The sequence below is a fragment of the Strix uralensis genome, chromosome 27 (genome assembly GCF_047716275.1).
Source record: "Strix uralensis isolate ZFMK-TIS-50842 chromosome 27, bStrUra1, whole genome shotgun sequence".
Classification (NCBI taxonomy): Eukaryota; Metazoa; Chordata; class Aves; order Strigiformes; family Strigidae; genus Strix; species Strix uralensis.
In genome coordinates, this window is record NC_133998.1 from 6,328,549 (window position 1) to 6,351,609 (window position 23,061).

The 23,061-nt window shown below is 55.7% G+C and overlaps 1 protein-coding gene across 2 annotated transcripts; it reads right to left on the minus strand.

The window, feature by feature from the left end:
* Positions 1-15,443: 15,443 nt before the first annotated feature.
* Positions 15,444-20,924, minus strand: FAM174C (family with sequence similarity 174 member C). Of its 2 annotated transcripts, none has more exons than XM_074851462.1 (3): positions 20,604-20,924; positions 20,001-20,117; positions 15,444-19,424 (listed from the first exon to the last, which is right to left on the minus strand). In XM_074851462.1, exons 1-3 carry the CDS (start codon positions 20,876-20,878, stop codon positions 19,421-19,423), a joined length of 396 nt encoding a protein of 131 aa, XP_074707563.1. In that variant the 5' UTR covers positions 20,879-20,924; the 3' UTR covers positions 15,444-19,420. The 2 variants fall into 2 exon arrangements, with proteins under 2 accessions (XP_074707563.1, XP_074707562.1); XM_074851461.1 differs by having other exon boundaries at positions 20,001-20,162.
* Positions 20,925-23,061: the final 2,137 nt, after the last annotated feature.

Consider the following 23,061-nt stretch of genomic DNA (forward strand, 5'->3'; position numbering starts at 1 on the left):
TGCCCGGTGCTGGGCCCGGCCCCGCGGGCAGGAAGGCAGCGCCCATCACCGTGGGCTCAGGCCTGCCCGGCACAAACGCTCCGCACGGCCCCGGCCCCTCCCTCTGCCGCTGCTTTGCGTGGGGGAAATTTTATCGACCGCAAAAACAAGAAAAGACCCCCAGAGCCCAGATCCACAGCCCCCCCAGCCCCATAGCTCCCAGTCCCACAGCCCCCCAGCCCCACAAACCCCCAGCCCCACAACTCCCAATCCCCAGCTCCCCAGTCCCATAGTTCCCAGTCCCATAGCTCCCAGCCAGCTGGGGCTCAGCAGCAGCAGCTCAGCTGAACAGCCGGGGGCTTGGCGGGGAGGGGGGGTCTGCAGCCCTTTGCCCCTCCCCGAGAGCGGGGGACCCCCCGTCCCCGCCCCGGCCAGCACAAGCCGTCCCCAGAAGCGCCCCGTGGGACAAGGCCACAGCACGGGGACAAGGCCACTGCGCGGTGCCACGGCCACGCAGCCCCGGGCGCATCGTCCCTCTCCCAGCACCGCCACCGACCCCGCGCCGGGTCCCGAAACCCCCCCCAGCACCCGGAGCATCGCGCAGCCCCCGCCGCCATCCCGCTCGCCCACAGGGGCCCGGCCGCGCTCTGGGAGCTTTTGAATATGGAAAGCGCAGGGGAAAAGCGGTTTTTTGTTTGGCCTGAACCCACCCAAGTGGAATGGGAAGGGGAGGAGGGGAGGGCAGCCCGAAGAGTTAATCCACTTTGAATTGCAGCGTGGCTCCAGCCAACGCGCCAACACATCAGGGCTGACAGCTTGACAGAGACGGATTGGCAGCTCCTGAGGTGAAGCATCCCGGCCCGAGCCACGAAACCGTATTAAAGCCCGTCTTGAAGGGGGCAGGTTTCATTATTTCGTTTTCCACGGAGGAAAAATAAATGAAATAAATAAAGGTAAGAGGGGAGGGAGAGCAGGGAGCTGGAACAGGCCCTGGCAGGGGACGTGGCTCCCGGGGACCCCCTGCCACAGGGACCCCCGGGGTGACTTCCCCAAGCTCTCCCTCCCCAAACCTGCCCCTGGGGCTGCCCCCACGCAGCCCAGACCCCATCACGACCAGAGCGTCATCCCCAGGCTCCTGTCCATGGGCTGAGCTCCCCCGAGCACGGCGCGAGGCCAAGGGCTCCCCGGCTCCTGGCAGGACGCGGTGCAGGGTCTTTACACCTGTGACAGGACCCCCGAGGAGCTGCAGAAATGCAGATACATAACAAACCGGGGTGCAACAGGAACCAGCACCGCAGCGCGATGCCCCACGCAGGGCTGCACACCTGCTCGCGTGGGTGACAAGGGCAAACGCAGCCCTGGGCAGGGTGTTAAAACCCTTCGTTTGGCAGAAAAGGCATTTTTCCGGGCAGGCGAGGCCTGCTCTGCCCTCCCAGGGCCGCCTGCCTGTCAGCAGGCAGGAATCACTGATCTACAACGGATGTCTCCGAGGGATGATAGGGCAGCGACCCTAATATTTTCTGCAGCGAGCGCTCCTGTAAGCTACCTTTGTGCTGGAATGATAGGAATTCATTACAGACCACCCCCCGCCGCGCGCTGGCTCCCAGGGGAGGAATCCGCCAGCTCTCGCCAAGCCTAAATGGGATTAGGTTATCTCCCGGCACTGAAACCGAGACATGCGCACACCGGGGAAGGTCCCAGCGCAGGCAGGGCCACGCCGGCGGGTCCTCACCGGAGGGTTTCCTCCTCACCGAGCTGCGGTGGCACCCGCAGAGGCATTGCCACAGGTCCCTCAGGGTGGGGGACAAACCCTCCAGCCAAGCATCTGCACCAAAATGGGCAGAGAGGAGAGATTTATGGATGATGTTGGTCCCGGACACATTCAGTGTTGCTGTGCAAATGTCGCCCCGCTGGCTGGCAGTCGCCAAACAACCCTCGCCCTGTTATCACCCCAATCACAAAAGCAGGGTGCAGGCTCTGCCCACGCACGTTCCTCGGCAGCTTTGGTCCCATCAGCGAAGCTCCCACACTGGGTTGGAGCTCACCACAGCCAGGAGTGGTGTGAGGAGGCAGCTTCGCCCCGGGAGAGGTGGGGTGCGGCCGGCTCAGCCATGCTGGGCCTTCCGGAGGTCAGCGCGGCCCTGCCCGGCCGCGGCACCGTGGGGACTGGTGATGCTCTTCCCAGGATGATCTACCATAAGCTGCCGCAGGTGCGGCAATCCCCAGGCAGGGCTATAACCGCTTAAACCACTTAAAACCACCTCGGGTGTTTGCAAAAACACGCCTTGAACTCGAGGTAGGAGCATCCTCGCTCTCCAGACCCGGCTGCGCCGTTCCCCTCCCTGTGCACGGCCGTCCCGCTCCGCGGGCATCGCCGCCTCCTGAAGATCACCGCAACCCTGCCCAGGGCCGCGCGGATCCCAGCACACCGCAGAGCCCAGACCGGGCCCCCCGAGCTCCTGGCACCCACCCTCGGCACAGGCAAACCAGCTGCCTGGGTTTGGTTTAAGCGCTGCTGCGTTTGGAACCATTTTGCCCTCTCCCTGCGGCTGCTGGATTCCCTCTCAATCATGTCAAACAAATCCAGAGAAAAACATGTTTGACTGCATCAAAGTTCAAACCTCCACCTGTCTGTGTCCCCGAGCAGAGGCCCTTTAATGCTGCAAAGATGTAAACTCCCCCAGGTCTTCATTATGTCTTACAGGCCCGATATTATATCAGATTATGGAATCATTAAACAAAAAATTGTACTCCTCGCTGTCCAGAGGGGCCTCTAGTTACCTTGTCTAAATATAACAGCATCATTTTTAACCACAGAGCTGGTACAGTCCCTTGGGCCTTCATTATATTTCATGGGCCTGGGCTGGAATATCATCTCGCTGGCGCGTTGGAGAACTCATTCTGCGCTTGTGCTGAGCCCCCCCAGTCCACGGGGCACCACCTCGCCCTGCGCCGGCCGAGAAAAGGCTCCGGCACTGGCCCCCGCTCCGAGAGGAGCCAGACAGGGAGCTGGGCAACGGGGTGCTGAGATGGAACAAAAGATGAAGAAAAAGAAGATGAAGAGAGAAAAGCAACGCGGGAGGGGGGGTGAAATCAGAGCTAGGTACGCGCCCAATTATTTTAATTGCGTGTAGGTGCCATTTAGGGCTCACTGATGCATTGCACATCATTGTTTACTGCTCCGAGCAGAACCAATTATGTTTGAACATCGAGGGGCTGAAAGACAGCAAATAAACAAGCAGGCGTGCGGTGGGATCCACTGTATGTAGGTTTGCACCCGTCCGTCAGCGCCCAGCCAGGCATGGACTGGGGAAAGGGGGGCGAGGGCAGCTCTGCCCCGCGCCCGCCGCGGCTCCCGGGATGGCGTTGGGGGCCCAGGAACCCCACGGCACCGCACACCCGCCGGCAGGAACGCAGCACCCCGAGGGGAGAGAAAATAGATCTGTTTAGGAAAAGAGGGGAAATAAATAAAGACATAAAGATGCAGTTTCTTGTGGGGTTTTGACACGAGTTGTCAGAGTTGGTGGTGCGTGTGCTCCTGTCTTTACAGTAAATAACTGTCAGCAATTAGAAAGTGTAGGTGTTACGGGGGGAGTCAGGCAGCTCCGGCACATCAGTCACGGGGTGGGGGGGAGCGGGGGCCACAACCAGCAGCCCTGGGCCGTGTCCCATGGGGGTAGAGCCGCCCTGGGACCGCAGCTTGCCCAGGGCCCTGCCTGCCATCACGGTTCAGACTCCGCAGGGCTGCTCGAATCCCGGGCGGGACGTGCCCACCCCGGGGACCGTGGCTACTGCAGCAGTGCCAGGGCCACCGCGGGGGGGGGGCTGTGGGGCTACGGGGTAGAAAGCTGTGTTGAAAAATGCCCTTTTTTTGGAAAAGGTCACTGTCCCCCCTTGCTGGGCCTGGACGCGGGTAGGAAGCTCCTCGAGCAGCACCGTGCTGCTCTGGCGTGGGTGATCGCGGAGGCACCATCTGCATCCCGAGTGCACGAAGCGTCTCCAGAGGAGACCCGGGGCTGCCCCGGTGGGTCCTGGAGCCCCTGCACGCTGCCCACCCTGTCGGTCTCAAAAAAGAGCCTGTTTGGTGCTGGGTCAAACACCCACGAGCGCAGGTGCTCAAGCGGTCAGAGCCACGGCGAGCTGGAGCACGTGCACAGCCCTTGTGCCCTGGTCCGGGAGCGGAGCCCCGAGATCGGCCCTGGGACCCCGCGGGCAGAGCCTGGGGGGGCTCTTACTGGAGCCAGGGTTGTTTGGCTACAGGCCTGGGGTATCCTGAGGAAAACCAGCCCCGAGGTAAGTACCTAGAGATAACGGATGAATTCCCGACAGAGGCTTTAGGGGAAACACACCGATTAACGGCCCCATTTTACAGGTGGGAAGCCGAGGGCTGCAGCCTGTCCCCGCCAGCAGCCGGGCTCCTACAACACATCAGTGGCAGAGCAACGAAGCACGCCCTGAGCCTCGCCCCCCCCACCCGCCCTCCCTGTCACAGACATCTCCATCATCTTCCTCCTCTTCCTCCCACCCTGCCTGGCAATAATTGGCTCCATCTCCAAGCCTGCGCCTTCCCCGCTGAAGCTCTCCCCTTCCCTCCTCCCGGTTTTGAACTCCCCACTGCTAAGAAAAATGTAATAGCAGTTTAGCCTCTCAATCTGCAAGTTCTTTGACACCAATAACCTCTGTCTTTGTGCTTCCTGGCTCAGACAAAAACTCTACCTTTCAGGTTAGCAGCAGCCTGCCGCAGAGCGCGCCGGCCTTGGGGGCCGTGTAGCCCGGCCTTGATAAGCCTGACTTCAGAGGCTCATTAGACGCAGCCCCAGGAGCTGGGCCCCGGGGGAGCGGGGCGCGGGGGAGCCCCGGCTCCCGTTCCTATGGCGACCGAGGATGCCGATGTTGCAGCCCGAGGCGGTACTTTTGGTACTTACAGATCAAACAGGCAGGGCAAGCGGTGCCGGGGAGGAATACACAGAGTGCAGGAAATTTAATGACTTGAATTAACAACAGGAGAGCCGGCGACTCCCCTCGGCGCTGGTCGGGAGGAGACACAAACTTTGCCTTGTTGGGTTAAAACTTTGCATCTCTCCTTTTCCCCCTGCCCTTGTCCTCTCCCTGGGTTTGGCGTGTTTGGGAACACACACGCCGAGGACAGTGTGGGCTGTAAGGCTCCTACCCAGGGGATGCCGGCCCCATCGTGCACGCCAGAGACCAGCACCAAGGTCAGGAAAAGGCTGACAAAACCCAAACATCTGACCCCCCACCATCCCCCCCCTGGGGCCCAAACCTGAGCCACTGCCCATGCCTCGCTCCAGCAGCCCGGGGACCATCTTCTCCCTTTGCAGCTTGCCCATCAGCTTTGGGATGGAGCCCAGGAAGGGCTGGGAGACGGTGGGCGAAGCACAGCTCCTTCCCTGGGGGAGCAGCAGAAGGTGGGGGGGACCCTCGGCACCCAGCTGCCTTCACAACAGCGAGGCCTGGGTACGTGCAGAGAAAGGAAAGGGAAAAGATGACTTCTCCCTGGTTTTGTCTCTCCTCACAGTCTCTTTTCTTCTCTTTTTCCATCACCCTCCTTTCCCTCGCGTGCTCTTTCCGCTCTAGAGCATTCTGTGCTTTACTGGGGCATTAAGAGGCAGCATCTCAAACTGTTTAGTGAAGCATTAAAGGGGCATGAAAATACTCACATCGCATCTGAGCGCTGAAAGCCCTGAAGCATCCTCAGGAAAAAAAGCAACCTACCAATTCTGTAAAATAAGACATATTCCTGTGCGCAGCAAACCCACTTGCAGCGCCAGACAACATCCGTATCTCAGCCATCACCAGCCATTCCAGCCCCATTTCCAGCCCGGCCATCAGACGTTTCACGGCTCCTGAAGTCGATTCCTGCCCGTTCCCGGCCGGGTCACTCGGGAGTGTTGGGACCATCAGCAGCAGCAGCCGCCATCTGCCACGATCCAGCCCCCGCGCCTGGCTTCCGGGAAGTGGCCTGACACCAAGAGTTCACCCCCAAGACCGGGGATTCACACAGTTTTATACATGTTAAAATCATCACAGCAATAAGGAGCCAATTCCCCACTCCCCCTCCCTACCAAAATTGACAGTGACCTGCAAACACCCCGGGCCCTAGAAGGGGATTTTCGCTCCGTGCCTGGTGTCACCGGTGCTGCGGGGTCTGCGGAAGGGTTTGGAGGAGCCCGACGGGCGCAGGGCAGAGCGCGGGTGCCGGCTTCGTCCCGTCCCACACACACGTGCCGGGCTCCGGGCACAGCGTCAGACCTGCCGGCAGCCGCCGAGGAGCTGGAAACCAGCCCAAAAACCAGCCCGTGCCCGCCTGGGAGGGCGCTGCCCAGGGGGCTGCTCCACACAGTCCCTCAGCGATCGGCTGGGGGTTTTTACTTTTTCCTTCTCCTTTAATCTTCTAACCACAGCGAAACCAGACTCTCCGGGACTCAGCAGTTCTCCCTGTCCCAACAGCTCCCCGTGGGAGCTCTGCTCCTGGCTCGCAGGGTGAGGAAGCAGAGGGTGGGCTGGCGCCACGCACCAAACCGGCACAGCAGGAACGAGAGGATCCGGGGCTTTCCCCGGCAGACCCCTGCCCCTTCCCCAGCTCAGAAATCAGCCCCCGGAGCCCCCCGCTCCCCACTACAGAGCGTTGCCTGCTCCTGCTGCGGGGGCTGCAGACCCGGCGATGCCAGCGGGACGCCGCAGGTCCCTTCCAACCGCCCTGCTCCATCCTACATCCCTCCAGAGCCTCCCCAACAGGGCACCCCCACAGCCGCAGGGCTTTGAAATGAGAAAAGGGACACTCTGGAGAACTAACCCCGGGGAAGCATCGTTCCCCCGTGAGCAGAGCGGGGCCCGCGTGCGCCCTGGCCGAGGCACACCGACGTGGGCTGGAGCGTGCACCGGCACAGCCCGCGTGTGCTGGTTGGGGCTCCCAGCTCGGCGAGGTGTTGGTGGGGGGCAGCAGGCGACCGGGGGGGTGCTGGAGGTGCATCGGCGGAGCCCGGCAGCCCCTCTGCCAGCGCAGTCTGCTCCAAACACAGCTCCGGGAAACCTGCCTGCACAATCGCTCGATTAGCTCTCCCATTTAAGAGAAATGAGGCAGGACTGGTGCTGCTCCGAGATCTTTTCCCCCCCCACTCTCTTCTTTTCGTGGATTTGCATCTCTCTTTTGGGCAGCTCCCGTTTCCAGCACAGAAAGGGCTCTGTTCAGGTCTCCCCCCTCCTTTCCCATCAATTGTTATGTTAAAATCCCCAGGACATGTTTCTGCAAAGAATTAAAAGAGGGTGAGGAAGAGATTGTTTTCGTCAGTGTCTCACTAAGTCTCTGACCTTGAGCGTGAATAGAAAACAAGAAAAAAGGGACTTTATGCTAATACCACTCACTAAGCACAAGGGGGAAAAATAATAACGGCAAATGAAGATTATGAATGCAAATCAACTTAATAAAGAGACAGGGTCTGTGCAGGAGTCTTGTTTTGCTCTTGTATAGACGACTTGCATTGTCTGGTTGCGCTGCACCCCAGGTCTAATCATTACAAATGATATCAGGATAGGAAAAGAAAAGAACAGGAAAGGTTTAATTCTCTAATTATGACATTGTTCATTTCCTCTGCTCACGGCTGTTCTTTTCAAGAGGCCTCTCACACCGGCCCTTCGCAAGTCGCGCAAACTCCCCCCACCTCAAGTTAACTCCCAGCCATTCGCTACCAGAAAGGGGCCCACGGCCACGCGGGTCCTGCTGCGCCGCCGCCGGGCGCCAGGCTCGGGACCCCGCTCCCACATTCGGGGGGTGCAGCCGCTCCCGCCGGTACAAGGGGACGTCGCGTCTGTGCTGCCCAGAGCCCCGTCTCCTCCGCAGCCGAGGCACCGGCAGGAGAAAGCCACCACCCAGAACGGGTCCGGGAGCCGCGGGACCACCCTGCTCTCCAGCCAGCCCCTTCGGCAAGGCTCTGCCTCACGCATGTTTATTTTTTTCCTCCCCTTCTCCATTCTCTCATCAGCCTTTTCAGCCGAGGCTGCCACGCTACGGCATGGGGACTGGCTCTCAGCATCTGTGAGCAGAGCATCCAACATAACAAAGCCCTGATCCTGGCAGGGATCTCAGGCACTATCATAACACCATCATAATAGCTTTAAAGCAGCGACAGCCCTGACAGAGAACACAGCCACGCCAGCCTTGTCCGCATTCAGATCAAGAGCAGCAGCGGGAACCCGCTGGCCTCTTTTGAGTGGGTATTTGTTTACACGCAGGGAAGTTGCGATGGAAATGGCTGGGGCTGGTCCTCAGCGTGGCATTTCCAAGGCTGCGCGAGCTTAACTGCCTCTTTCGACTCTCTAAATGCACCTTCGCCGTGGGTAAAATGCTCCTAGACAAAGCTCTGCTTTATAAGAAGTAAAAACCTGAGCTCAGACCCACAGGCATTAAGAAAGGTCACTACCTTGCTGGAAGATGCTGAAAACCCAGGTCCACATGAAACAGTGATCCCGTAGCTGCTATTGTGCCTTCCCAGGCGCTGGTAAATCACCCCCCCGGGGCAACATTTGGGCCACAGAGGGTGCTGCCTCACTGGAAGTTAGGAATGGTTTTTCTTTCTTCTACAAAAGAAAAATCAAGGTCAATTCTATTTCAATGAGCCTTATACTGGCCTGGGAGATGAAGTCAGGCCCCAATTCAATTTAAAACTAATGTCCTGCTCACTACAAATCCCGCTGGGCTAGCGGATACCCCGGCAGAATTAATTTCTGAACTGGCAGGGCCTCCAGCACCCCGCTCCCTCCCAGCCCCGCTCGTCTCCAACTTAGAATAAACCAGGACGGTCCCCCTGCCCCGCGCCGCCGTTTCAGGCTGCCTGCAGACTCAGGGCTGGCGCTGCCCTCAGGATTTGCTTTTAAACTTGGCCTAAACGACCTAAAGAATTGGTGGAGTGTTTAAGTGAGAGCAAACCCTCCAAAACCCCACGACCCAGGGAACAGGGACCTCACTGAGGTCTGAAAACCATTCCAGCTCTGGGTCACACTTCTCCAGCGATGCCACGGCAGCACAAGCCATGGCTGGTGTTATCTTCATCCCACAAACACCCCCCCCTTCCCTCCCCTTCCAAACAACATCCACAAGAGAGTTTAGGCTGGGAACGCAGCTCTTTAATCTCCAGCAAGCCTTTGACAACCTGTCTCGTCCTGGCTTTTAGCTGCGTGAGAGCTGTTCGCTAATGGAGCATTAACCTTGGAGAGCTTCTGCAATTACTCCAACACTAATTCTGACAGTTTTTGGTGTATCTGTTTGTTCTTTTGACAGGCAAAAGGAATTTCTTTTTAAAAGCTGTTTGATACATTTGAGACCTTCTGTCCACATTTTCTTTTCTTCTGCTCGAGATGGGAAGGTGGGGGAGCACAAGCGGAGGTAGAGACGCTACCTACCCACAGACACGTCGGTATAGGCATAAGTCAAGATATTTCCCCCCTTCCAAACCCCTCCCACCCCTGTTTTAAGTCACAGAAACATTTGGTCTCTCCTGACCTCATTAGGGTAATTAGTAAACCTTTTGAAGCTGGGAGAATGGCTCTGAGCTGTGGGAAAGCGAGGAGAGCAAAGAGCTTCTAAGAGGAGCGTGTGTGGATGGAGAAAGGGGGAGAAAAACATCTTCAGCCGCAAAGAGGTGACCTGCAGAAACGGAGGGGAAGGGGAGGTGGACAAGGAGCAAGCTGGCAGCTTTGCTCCCCTAGAAATCTCCCTAAATTGCCTCTTTTAAGAGGATGGAAATCCAAGTGCTGGTTATCCCATAAGACACTGCGGGCTGCCAAAGAGCAGGGAAGAAAAACGGTGGTGGGGCAGACGCGGGCTGAGACCTGGGGATCTCACTTCGGATCCGATCTGCCATCGCTTCCCTGGATGCCCTTTGGCAAATCACTTCTTGCTTAATTCTTCCTTCATTTAAAAATAGGTTCCTTACATGTTATTTTCTATGTGGAAAACACGCGCTTTGGAGGGAAAGGGCCATCTCTGACCACGTGTCTGCACGGCTCCCAGCGAAACTCGGCCTCTCTCGGGGACTTCACGCGCTCCTGGAAACACGTCTGCCCTGGGAGCGGCGCATAACGAACACCTCGAGCTGGAGCCTGACAAACCAACGGGGACATTCCCGCCAGCTTCAGATGGAGGAAGAAAGTTATTTTGGTTTGAACAGCGCTTTCTGAAACGGCCTGAGCCACCAGCTAGTACCTGCACGCGCATGTGTGAAAGGAATGGGAACCTTCATTAAGGACACATAGTCCTCCCCTCCTCTAATAAACACAGAAAACGTTTTCAGTGCACTCATCCGAGCCAGTTGAGAAGCCAAAACGATGACTGGGGAGAAGCTAAAGTTATAACACGGATAAAAACCTCCACTTCTAAAAGAAAAAAGCAGTATCTCAAACCTTTGCTATATTTCACAAAGGGCACAAACCTAATACCTCTCTGCATTCTTCAGAAAGAGGGAGTTTGATGTGGATGTGAGAAAAAAGCAGATTAAAATAACACCAGAAAAAAAAAAAAAAAAGAAGAAGAGATCAGAATATACCCTGGTACCAGAGAATTGGAAGCACCACGTCCCCAGGTCCCGCTGTGCCTTCAGCTGCACACAATGACCACGCTGCCACAGCCCTGCTCATCGCTTTTGAGATCCCCCGTTTATACGACGAGACTCCCCAGCCGGCTGCCACGACGAACCCGCCGTCCCGTCGGGAGTCACTCCCCAGGGCTGTGGGAGCCGGGGGGGAGGTGGCCCAGCCCGATGCCTCTGGTCTGCTTTAGATTGGACGCACCCAAAAACTGAACGAACAAATTCTGGCCACGCAGCCTTCGGGCGGGCGTTGGTGCTCCAGAGCTGGGTGACAACGCGGGCAGTGCCCGATGGTGGCCCTGGGCACGGGGCCTGCAGAGACAGCTTTGCCACACACCCCAAGAAGGGGCAGGGGCACGGGCAGTGCCCACGGGCAGCGGCCGGTTTAAAAAACAGGTTGGTCATGAGCAGGATTGTCTCAGGCTGAGCAAACGCCGGGCAGGGAGAGCAGAAAATTGTGTTTATTGGAGAAGCCGACCCCAGCTGGGATGTCCTTGGAAAAGGCACCGCTGTAAAAAACCCCTCCACACCCTGCCAGGGCTTTGGAGGCAAAGCAACACCGTGGCCCCCACAAAGGCTCAAAACCCCCAACTGCCTGTTCACGGCGTTAACGCCCGTCGGGTTCTTCACCATCAGAAACAATATTTACACCACCTCTGCCAGAGAGAGGGGGTAGGTGCACTCAGCTCAGGTCGAACAATGAAACCATTAGGATTATTTTAAGTACGTGAGGGGTTTTTTTCTTTAAAAGAGCGAGAGTAATTAACCACCAGAACATATTAGCAGCATATCAGGGATGCAGCAAACGCTCCACCACTCAGTTGTTTCAGACGAAGGCTGGCATCCTTTCCGAGAGAAAGCTTCTAGTTTCACCGCACACAAAAAAGGACAAACCAGCCGGTGCTCTGCGGGAGGCTGAGCACGACGAACATAATGGTCTCTCCTAGCTGCAAAACCTGCAAATCTCGACACTTCCATTTCCCAGCTCTTATTAACCGGCAGACAGGAGCATTGCTCTGATTGCAGAGAGAGCAAGAGGATCCCCGAGCGCCGACAACAATAGTTGCTGCTGTTTGCAGCACGGCCAGCATGGAAACGTGTCAAAATCAGGAAAAGCTTCAACAGGCGAGGGAGCGAGGAGGCACCGGCCGCGCGGGGGTACGTTCACACACAAGTTCGATGCCGTTTCAGTTGGATTTGCCAGCACTGGAAGCGACAACACAAACCTCTGCACACCCAGGAGCCACAATTACTGGGAATTGGGCAATGTGCTCTAACACGTCAGCCCCCCATTTGCCTACATCCCAGAAACTGATGTTAATTAAAGCAGCTGGTAATTGTCTGCAATTGTCTACATGGGCAGGGGGCTCTCCGAACCCATAAGAAACCCTGCTGAGGCAAACAAGATCCGTATGGATCCACAGCAATCCCACAGTCCACGGAAGCACTTCCACCAAATCAGACCAGACATCCCTGTTTTCTAGCAATTTCATCTCGTAGGTGCATTGAAGTTTCATCCTCTCAACAGGTATCCTTGGACATGGGCTTTAGCTCGTGTCTTTGATCTGGCGACGTAAAGAAGAAAATACTGAAGTGTAACATCTGAGATGTTCATCTCAAATTTAATTTTAGGGACATCTTCTCCCTTCCACGCATGCAGTCACACATTAGCATGCATCACAAGTACAGCATCCCCTTTAATGTTTACTCATCCTTAGATTGCAAAAATTGTTGTGTGAATTCCTTCTTCAATTAGCTCTGGTACTCGAAAAAAAATATTGTTCCGTTGCCAGTACAGTTATGATCATTTCTTTCCTTTATACTTTTATTCCCCAGTGTAACTTAAAAAGAAAATGCTTCTGCAGTCTCCCCTGCAAAGCCCCCTTTAAAAATTTTTAAAACAAAAACAACCAACGTTTCTGAAGGAAAGGCTTTTGTGGCTGAAGTGCCACTTCCATTCACCTTTCTCTCACGTAAGGGAAAAAAATAAAGATCAGAAGAAGGATTTAGACAAAAAGCCAACTAAGTAAAGCTAATTTTTATACAGAAGAATCCTGCTAGTTGTGTAGAGGAGCTTTGTTGAGTGGAACAGAAAAGACATCAGAGGAGGCTCTACAGCAGGTTTTCAAACATTTCCAGCCACCTTCCCAACGTGCAGCCTCTATCCCACAATAAACACGGAGACGCAATTGCAGAGCAGCTCCAGTACCCACAGAGCACTGCAGGATTAACTCTACCATCTTGTCTGCGGCATTTGGTGAGGAAAACCGGCCCAGACGCTCCCTGCGAAGAGCCCCGGGGCCAGAGGGACGCTGACAGTGACTTCGGAAACACAGGAGCAAAGTTGTGAGTGCAGCGAAAAATGGGGGTGTGGAAGTTCCACTTCCAAGAGACGTGGTCACCCCCGAAGTCCCTAAAGCTGCTCAGAAAGAAGATTCCTCATTTCTCCCTGTTTCACAAAGGTGAAATCCAAAGCACAGGTGACCTCTGTGAAGCCAGATGAACGCAAGAAGCGGAACACAACAACCCCCAGCGCTGCCCGCCCGCAGAAGGGGACTGAGAGCCCAGTGCCTTCACAGTGGCACCAGTAACAGCGGCTGGCTGGTCCCTAACCCAGGGCTGGAGATCTGCCCGTACAGATAACACCCAGCTGCTCTGGAATCTACCTCCTTGACAAAGGGCTCTGAAATCCATGAATGAAACACCCTTTATCCCCAGCAAAACGCTCTTTCTCCCTTTTTTCCTCCCTGAGTGACTAGAGGGACTTGGGCCATCTCTTCTCCATACAGCGACCAGAAACCTCACACACAACTGTTCACACACACCCCCAAAAAAGCCCAACTTTATACATGAACCATCTTCAAAAAACAGGTCTGGGTGCAGAGAGCAAGAAAAGCGCTTTTCTACGCCGTCAGAAAGCCGAGAGGTGGTTCCTCCCCCAGAAACCTGCCGCAGAGGTTATTTTGCACTCCACGGAGCGCGGCGGCGAGGTACAATGCTGCAGTAGCAAACAGGCTGGTGAAATCAAAAGAGCTTACCAGCACTCAGCAAAGGGCCTGCAGTTCCCATTTCAAGGAAGGAAATTTGCATCCAAAGCATCAAGAGCACTTTAACTCGAGTTTAAAATAAATTCAGAGCAGATCCATGCCGCCAGCTTGCGTTTGTGACTGGAATCCCAGCCAGCACCAGCCTGAACTTCTCCCCAGCTGGAGACCTCAGCCAGAGCCTCTGCTCGGTGGCGGTGACAGCCCCAGCTTGTAGCAGCGAGCAGGGAACAGGGCCAGGGAAATGGTGTGGAGGCCGACGCACCTGCGGCTTGTCCAGCACACACAGGCTGCAGCCGTTAGTGCTAATTGGGGCTACCAGCCCCCCGAGCCTGAAAACGAGCAAGCGCTGGGTTTGCGTCCCACCACAGCTCCCAGCACCTCCCTCAGGCCAGGGCTCGAAAGCATAAGGCTGTCCTGCCCGCGCCGCTGCCACGCTGAACGCTCTCCGTTAGTTCGTTAACCACCGCAGTTAATTTTGCACAGCACGCTCCCCAGGGAAAGCCGGGTGCACGCCAAAGGGTGCTGCTGCGCTAGGGTTGGGTTTTCACATGCCTGTGCAAGGCTGTGCCGCGCTTACTGGAGGCTCTCGGACTTGAAGGAGAAGGGAGCAACCTCTAGGCCGGGCTTTAGTGCTGCTGGGGTTTATGCCAAGCCTTGGACCAGCCCAAGACAACTCCGTGCTCTGCACAGACAAGCCTCTCCCTCACGGCTGCGAGCGCCCGTGCGAGCAGGGAGCCTACGGCTTAATTTAATCAAATTAGGGTATCTGAACACTTTGCCTGTCCCAGAATCATAAAAAGCCTTTAGACAAGTACTAACAGGGTTAGGTTAAATCCGGCTGCGATAAAGCCAGGGGCGAGAGCAGCACCCGCAGCTGGGAGAAACCTTCTCCAAGAGCCACCCCAAAACCTGCTGCCCCCCCCCCCAACGCCAGGAGAGCCAGCCCCTGAGAGGGCACTTCCCCCTCGTTCCCAGAGAGCTGCTTGAGGGCAGATTTGCCTTTTTAAGGCATCAGGATTTATCTTCAGCTTCGCCAGGTGCTGCCGGTGCCCGTCAGCCGGCATGTTTGGTCTGCGAGTGCCATCTACAGGGTTGCCCTTCTCCCCAGCCCCCCGCCTGGCCCTGCCACCGGCTGCCCCCCCACCAGTGCCACCAGTAACAGGGGTAAAACAGGGAGCAAATGAAAGCCTTTGCAGCCATGCTGTGCTCCAGGACGAGCGTGCGGCCTCCCGGGCACAGGACACGGGGACATGACCCCAAGAGACACAAGGGACTGGGCTTCAGTTTCTCCAGTGCCACTCATCTACAGGACCGAAACCTGCACAACCACCCTCCTCTGCAAGCGGGCGAAGAGCAAGTGTGTTAGTACCAGGGAACGCCCTTAATTCCGCTCAGGCTTTAATTCTTGGCACTGAGGAGCCGGGACATCCCCAGCCGGGGGACAGCCTCTCCTTCCCGACTCCCAGATGAGCAAAACCTAACTCAGTTCTTCTCCTGCGGAGAGGCTGCGATCACCCCTGCAGGGATTTTACTCAGTCTTCTGTACAAGAAAAGGGATTAATGTAAGAAGAGGGAGAAAGGAAAGGGAGCAGACTTTAGAAAATTGAAACAAACCCCAAGATGATCGGTGAAGGTAGGCAGCAGGCAGTGAGAGAAGCGTGGATCTAACACACAGCAGGGCTGACGGTGTAAGCGTCGCCAGGCGGAGCGCGAGGCGATGCTCCGCGAGGGCAGCGAGCGGAGAAAGGCTCCAAAAAAGCACCGTCCCGTCGGCTCGGCAGCGAGCCGGCCCCGCAGAACAACCCCGAATGCCACGGAGGAGAAGGAACGCTTTATTTCATTTGTTTCAAGATACAATGGAGGGGGGAAGCTGTAAACGAAAGTAAACCGATCGATCAATACAGGACTGGTTGCTATTTAAAAATAAATCAACAATTCAAGCAGGAGGGTGAAAGACTAGCTCCTCCATTCCTGAGAGCACAGACGACACAATGCACTCAAGTGCTGGTTTATTGACTTCTTGGCAATCTGCTCAGACCACAGGTCCATCTCGCAGCACTTCGGCGCTGCAGATCCCATTCCAGTCACACGTACAAACGAAACAAAACAGAAGCACGTTATGAACAACAGAGAGCTGATGCTCGTATCGCTCCCAGTCAATCTCATTAACCTCGGCAGACGGCCCAGTCGATTTGCCTAGTAGTTCAGGATCAACAGTAGAGGATCCGATACAGCCCTCCAAGAAGATCAGAGGCAATTACGTAAACTTTTGAAATTAGGCTTTGGCTTAAACAATAGTGATTGTTCCAGGCGAACTCTGTAGCAGTCACTTGTGACACGCGCAGGCTGGTGACCGCGCGGCATCGTAGGGAACCGCACACTCCGCTCTCGGTCCTCCTCGCCCGCTCCGGCAGCCTTTTGGCAAGGATCAGCAGGAGCCCGGCCCGGGCCGACAGCAAAGGGCAGCCGGAGTCCACGGAGCCTCCCACTAACACCCTGATCCACTCTGGAGAAAGAAAAGTGCAGCAGTAGCTGGTGAGGCATCAGCCCGCCCAGGGACAGACCCACGTTCCTCCGAGCAGCGGCGCGTGGTCACAGGAGCAGAGCCCTGCGCGGACGCAGCCCTGCAGCTCCCAGGCCAGAGCTGGCTCAGAGCACACGGGCGTCTGTTGGCATCCGTGTGTTTAAATCTGTTCCGAAAAACTACCAGAAGATCTAACCGTTGCAAAGAGACCTACTAGGCTATCAATACAGGTACCAAATACACACAAAGGAACTAAAACTATAATGGAAGTAACTACTGAACCGCTCTCTTGCAGAAACATAATGCAAGGCTTTAAAAGCCACTATTATTAGCAAGATCCACCATCACCCCCCAAAAAAGCCTGCACTGGCCTCATGCTCATTGCCCATGGGTGCACTGTCCCACCGCTGTGAGGAGAAGCTGCTGCGACAACTCCAATTTATTCTTCCAGGAGAAACAGAGATCAGCAACAGCTGTGCCAAGCAATAGATTTGTCCTCGAAGGAGTCTCAGGTCTGTAATCAGCATCTTTGTTTTCTCCTCTCAGAAAATGCCTTTAACAATGACTTAGAACGGAGCAGGAATGTAACGTCTTGGCCTGCGAAGAGCAAATCCAGACCACCGACTGCTTCCAAGATGCAGGCTGCTTCAGGGGAAAATGGAAACAGCCACACAGGGTCACTGGTTCCGGCTCAAACCTGCCTCCAGCCAAAACAGGATCAGAGTAGAAGTGACAGCAATGCTGCACTACAGCCCCACCATCAACTTTTTGCTCTGCGCCCCTGTAAAGACGGCCAGCAGAAGGCCTCTGTAAACACGTACGTGGTGCACAGACAGCAGGCTGGCACGCCCGCCCGGCCCTCATCACCGTTTGCCTACACAGTACCAGAACAGGGGCCTCGTTATGTGCGCGGGCTCTGTCCCTCCACACCTTTCCCTGCTCAAATTCTAAATACCTGTTACAGCACAATCAAATTCTATCAAAATTATTTCCACGGTAGGACCTACGGCTTGAGGTCTCCTCTTTGATCAAAATCATTCAACTGTTAACATTAAAAAAAAAACCAAACATCCCCTCCTGCAAGGCAAGGAAGCTTCAAAATCGCAAACGCCGTCTGCCCGATGGAGAGCAGAGCCCAAAGAACGACCAAGTCAATCGCCTCAGATAAAGAAAGGCCAGCGAGCGTGTCAGTCACAACGCTGAGCCAGGGCACGCCAGCGGACTGAAATACAGTCGGGTTTACCTGGCACAATGCAAGAAACAACTTTGCAGAGGGAGTTGAAGAGCCAGAGAAAGTTATCAGCGTGCGCATAGACCTGCCAGCCTGTGCAGGATCAAGGGAGATACACTACCCGGAACCAAACAAATCAGCTCTCTGATCACCCGAGGGGCAGCAACGGCCAGATTTAGCCATTACTGCTATCCTCACAGAGGAACGCCGCAAACGCTTTCATCTCTGCATCAGCCAAACAAGCAGAAAGTACCTAAAAGAGGCATGAAAGGATACAAATGATATGAAATTAGGGCACATCCAAGCGCTGTGTTCACATGACAGCATTTCTAAAAATATATATATATATTTAAAAATCCTTTGCACGTGTGCAAGAGAGAGCTGCCAGCACCTGGGGTGACATTTCTCCAGGAAACCTCACCCACTCTGCACTGAGAAACGCTGCCCCTCGCCCAGGTGCGCCAGGACCTCACCGCTCCAACGGCCTCCGGAGGGATTTCAGAGCAGCAGCTAGAGCCCGAGCTCCCGGGGGACTCGCAGCAAAACCGTTCGTCCTCGCTGTTTGACAAGGATATCCCTCCTGCTCAGCCCTTCTTGTTGTCAGTTTTGTCCCCTTATCTACAGAGGATTTGCTAAGCGAAAGAAGGGAGCCATGACTCCAGAGACATTCTCCATCTTCATCTTCAAGGCAAGGTCAAGCAGGGAGCTCCCCGCCCGCAGGGCAACTCCCTCAGCTTCTCCTAACAAAGGCACTACCAGTTTGGGGTGGAAGTGGGACTTAAGGATACAGGTCTGCACTGCCCATCGTTTTCACGGAAGGGCCTTCCCTTCAAGGCTGAAACGTGCCATAAACAGGAGCACTCTCCAAGCAGTTTTTACCGATTTAGCAGCAGGTCCACCTAACAGTGACCTTCTACCACATTCACATCTTGGTCCTACACAATAAGAACGCAATGGGCTGCACAGAAACATCCCAGTTTGCTGGGCTGACAGCAGGACGTAGCTTGAGCTTCAGCAAATGGAGTGAAACTCCAGTACCCTTCAAGATTATTTCTGAGCCAGGGCTGTCTGGCTTCAAGAATCACAGTTCACAGGGGTTCGGGTCCTTCTTTTCCAGTCATCAGATGCTCCGAGACAGGTCACTCATCACACGAGCAGTTCAGGTGCTCCGACTCAAACCGCGGTGCTCTGGCTCTTCCTGGCAGAGCCAGCAGCTCAAACTCCAGCAGCTTGGCAGATGTCACACGTTTCTCTGGTGAAAGCACCACGGGAGCTGGGCAGAACGGTCTGAACACTCTGAACACTCGCAGTCCTGCAGACTACACAACCCACTGCTCTTTTGGAGAAATGCTCCTCCGGGCTAAGTGGCACCTTTCACTTGTAAACGTGTCTTTGCTCTGTAAACCCACGTAATGACCTGCATTACCATGACTGCTAACCCTGCAACTACAAGAAACTCGATGCATTAACTCATTCCCAAAGCTGTTCTCTGTCTGAACTAACACAGCACCATCCACACCCGCCACACTAGTGTAACAGACAACAAGAGCTCTCCCAGCTCAGAGCTGATTACAGAGACACTTCCTAACGAAGTAACCTGATACTGCATGAAGAGGATCAGCCCGCAAAAGAAATCCACTCGTCTGATACTTCAAGCTGACTGCCACAGTCAGGAGAGAGGGATACGAGCACCCGTAAAACACCGATGGGCCAGCAGACGCAGCTGCAGCACTGGAGTCCAGAGCGGCACGATTTCAAATGCTGAGCATTCCTCCAGAGTCACGTTTTCCTCAGCATCTCCCTCTGCAGTTAACAGCACCCAGTGCAGCATCATTTAGCTTACAGCTCCACCTTTCCCCAAAAATGTGTGTGAAGAAAACAGGTTTGGTCCCCTTTCCCCTGCCCCAGCTATGGAAGTGTTTAATTAATAGTCATTATAAGCATATATAAAAAAATAAAATTTGAGCACTGGTAAGGTGATTCCACTGGACTTGCACCCCCTTGGTCAGTCTGTGAAGTCGGTGCCGCTGGTCCCAAATCATCTGGAAAAAGAAGACGCCCAGCATCAGAGTGAGCATGTACAACGTGACAGATCACTACCAACCTGGAGACAGCTGGGGGAGCTGAGAGGCCAGACAGCGAGCCACGCTCCTCCTCCGCTTTAAAAAAACATTAAAAAAACAAACTTGCGTGATCCACGGGATGAAAGCACATCACTGCGAAAGCAGGAACGGACGCCCCAACGGGACCGTGAGTTTTAGCTGCGATGTGACTTGGCAGCAATTCCTAAACTGAGAAAAACAGGAGTTTTTGTTTTCCTGTCTAACGCAGGGAGGCTCAGACTGGCCGCGAGGGCTGCCTCTCCCTCCTACGGGCCTGGAAACACAAGGCACCAAGTGGGGCTCCAAACAAACCGGGGTACGTCCCTTTCAGCGCGCTTGGTCAGAAAATGAAGAAAGGCGAGATAAAGTCTGTGTGCCAACACAGAGAGACCACACACAGAAGTGTAATTTATGCAGATCTGGTTACAGGATCTGTGCCAAAGCTCCCACGCCTTTAGAAAAGGAGCCTCTCAGCCCCTCGTGAGGAAAAGAGAAACACACAAAACACCCGCTTACCGCCTCAGATTTCTCGTTTCAAACACCGTGTCCTCGTCGCTGTCGAACGAGGCCATCTCTATGTTCTCATCGTAATTCGACAGCAGGCCGTATTTCTTCCGCTGCGGTTTCTTCAACCTGAAATGAGTTCTGCGCTCATTTCTGGGCCCCTCCGACCTAGGGCTGAGGGACACGGAGAGCGCAGGGTGAGCGTGCTGCCACTGGATGGGCCTTCAGGAGTCAAAGGGCAGAAGGAACCGGACCGGGAGATGTTTTATCGCTGCTGATTACCTCAGGTCATTAACAGCGGCATGAATTTACCACAGCACTTCACCCTCGCTGCCTGAGGGATGCCCAGGGATGCCCAGGGAAGCACAGCTCCGGCCTGGCAGGGAGAGGGAGGGGGGATCGGGACAAACGGGGCACAACCGCAGGGCCCGGGGGGGAGAACCGGGACAAGCAGGGGCACGGCCCCGGGCCGAGGGGGGGTAGAACCGGGACAAGCAGGGGCACGGCCCCGGGCCGAGGGGGGGTAGAACCGGGACAAGCAGGGGCACGGCCCCGGGCCGAGGTGGGGTAGAACCGGGACAAGCAGGGGCACGGCCCCGGGCCGGCCGCACTCACCGGAACGCCCGCAGGAGGAAATAGAGCGCGGCCAGCGCCGAGAGGGCGCTCAGCACGTACACCGCCCGCTTCAGCACCGGCAGCCCCGAGCCCGGCAGCAGCCCCGAGCCCGGCGGCCGCCGCGATGCCGGCGCCGGGCCCGGCCAGGTTGCGTTCCCCGCGGTCGCCCGCGGCGCCTCCGTGCCGTTGAACGGGCTCGGGGTGGCCGGAGGAGCGGGGGAGGCGGCGTGCAGGAGGAGGAGGAGGAGGAGGCAGAGGGGCTCCGGCCGCAGCATGGCCGGGCCGGGCGGCGCGGAGCGGCGAGCGGCGCCTCCGCGGGGCGGGCGCAGGAAGGCGGCGGGACGGTGCTGCGCGGCGCAGGCACCGGCCGGGCCCGGCGGAGCCGCACTCGGCGTTCCGGGGCAGCGCCGTTCCGGGCCGGCCCCGGGCGCGCAGCCCCGACCCGGCCTCCCCCCGCCGTCCCGCCTCTGAGGGCGGCGGTTTCCCCCCTCACAACGCGAGGCCTCCTCAGGGCCGCCGTTCCCCCCTCGCAGCTGCCAAAACCTCCCTCAGGGCCACCATTTCCCGCCCAGGGCCGCCGTTCCCGCCTCACAGCACGACTCCCTCCCTCAGGGCCGCCATTTTCCCCTCAGGGTCGTCCTTCTTTTCTCCCTCGGGGCCGCCATTCCCCTGCCATGACGGCAATTTCCCCGGGCAGAGGTGAACACTGCTTGAAACACGAGCATTTCAAGCATTTCTAACCTTGTTTCTTCACAGGAGCTCTGGCCTGACCCGAGGGGTCCGTCAGCCATCCCGAAGCACAGCTCTGCTCCCCCCTGAGCAACATCTCAGGGAAAGGCCCGGGGCCGCCCAGGCTTGAAGAAAAATGGTATTTTGGCTGGAAATGGGCCACCCCCAGCAGATGCCACAGCAGGTCCACAGCACCCGAGCACCTTCTCGAGGATGCAACTGAGTTTCACATCCAGCCCCCCGTAGCTCCAAGCCCAGCAACAAATCAATGCAGTAATTAGTGATGCCAAAATAACAGCACCTCAAAACCTGGCCTCTATTTTTGTACCTATTAATTATTTCTGCCTGCATTTAAGCATCTAAGTACCCTATTTAGGAAGGTCTTTCAAATAATGCTTTGTAAGTATTTACAGTTTGAATTCATTTGAACATCACCTGACTGCATTTTTATCAGCAAAGGTTTCTCACACTCTCAGGCCCCTATATTTAGTATCATCCTCCATTAACACGTAAAAATCCTCACTGGTGAATTGCTAGATACAGCCCCCAAAAGTGTGTCAGCTGATTTCTTTTTTTAAATGCTGTTCACTTAGATAATTTGAAAAAGGTTAAAAAGTAGGTTTGGGGAAGCTTGATAATCATTGCCATTCTGCATGCAGGAATGCCCCCAGGGCTCTTGTGGACTCATGATTTCACCAGGAAATTGTGATGGCTCACTAGCAAGGGCCCTGCTTGCTCCCTGACTCCCCAGCAAGAGAAAACATTTCTCAGTAAGAGCCCAAGTTTTTAAAGCTGGCTTTACCCATTAATTTAGCTCGTTTATACCAGCTAAGTGTCTGGCCTCCATCACTGTCTGCTCTGGAGAGCCGATTCCAGCGACAGCAGAGCGGGAGCGGTGGTTACGCCTCAGTAGGTTGGCAAAGCACCGCAGCCTGCCTTAATAACCAGGCTTTACAGCACGGACTAGAGAATACGCAATCAATTCTGCCCTTCAAACACACTGCAGTGGTAATTGTTACTGGGCACAATACCCACACAATTTCTTCAAAGACACTTAGGCTACACGACCAGACTTTTTTGCATAATACACTGCTCTTAAAAGACTGTCCCTCAAGTGGGGCACAGCACAAAAGCCAGAGAATCAGTTAAAAAAAAGGGCGATAAAAAAGCAGGATAAAGCAATCAACTGTGTTCTTTTAACACAAAAAGGGTGGGCAGGAGAGGAGCAGAGCCCATCAGAAACCCTCTTACTGCCTTCGCGTCTCACATTGCAGCCTCCAGCCCCATTCTCTTCAAAGCTGCCAAAAATACATTCACAGCTGTCAGCCTCTCTAGCAGCGTAAATCCTCCTTGTTATTGAGCTGCCACATTTTCAGGATTTAACCAAGAGCGAGACCTAATTTTTCATGAGCACCAGGCACGTGCATCGATTCAGCCCGAGCCAAAGGAGCGCGGTTACCGCGGGTCTCTCGGGAAGGCAGCCCTCATTCCGGAGCCCCGTGCCAGCCGTCGGTCAGAGCAGTGGCAGAGTGGAAATAAAGTAATCGAAGCTGCTTCCGCTCTACGGTGTAGCCTGGCAAGACACGGGTGTCACGTATCGCAGACGACAGCCTGAAGGGCAAAGACTTTTAAGGACGGTTTGAGTTACAGTGTGATGTATCAGAAAACAGCCACCACTGCTTAGGAGGGTTCTATAACCCGCAGCACACAGGAGCTGGAGTCAAGGAGC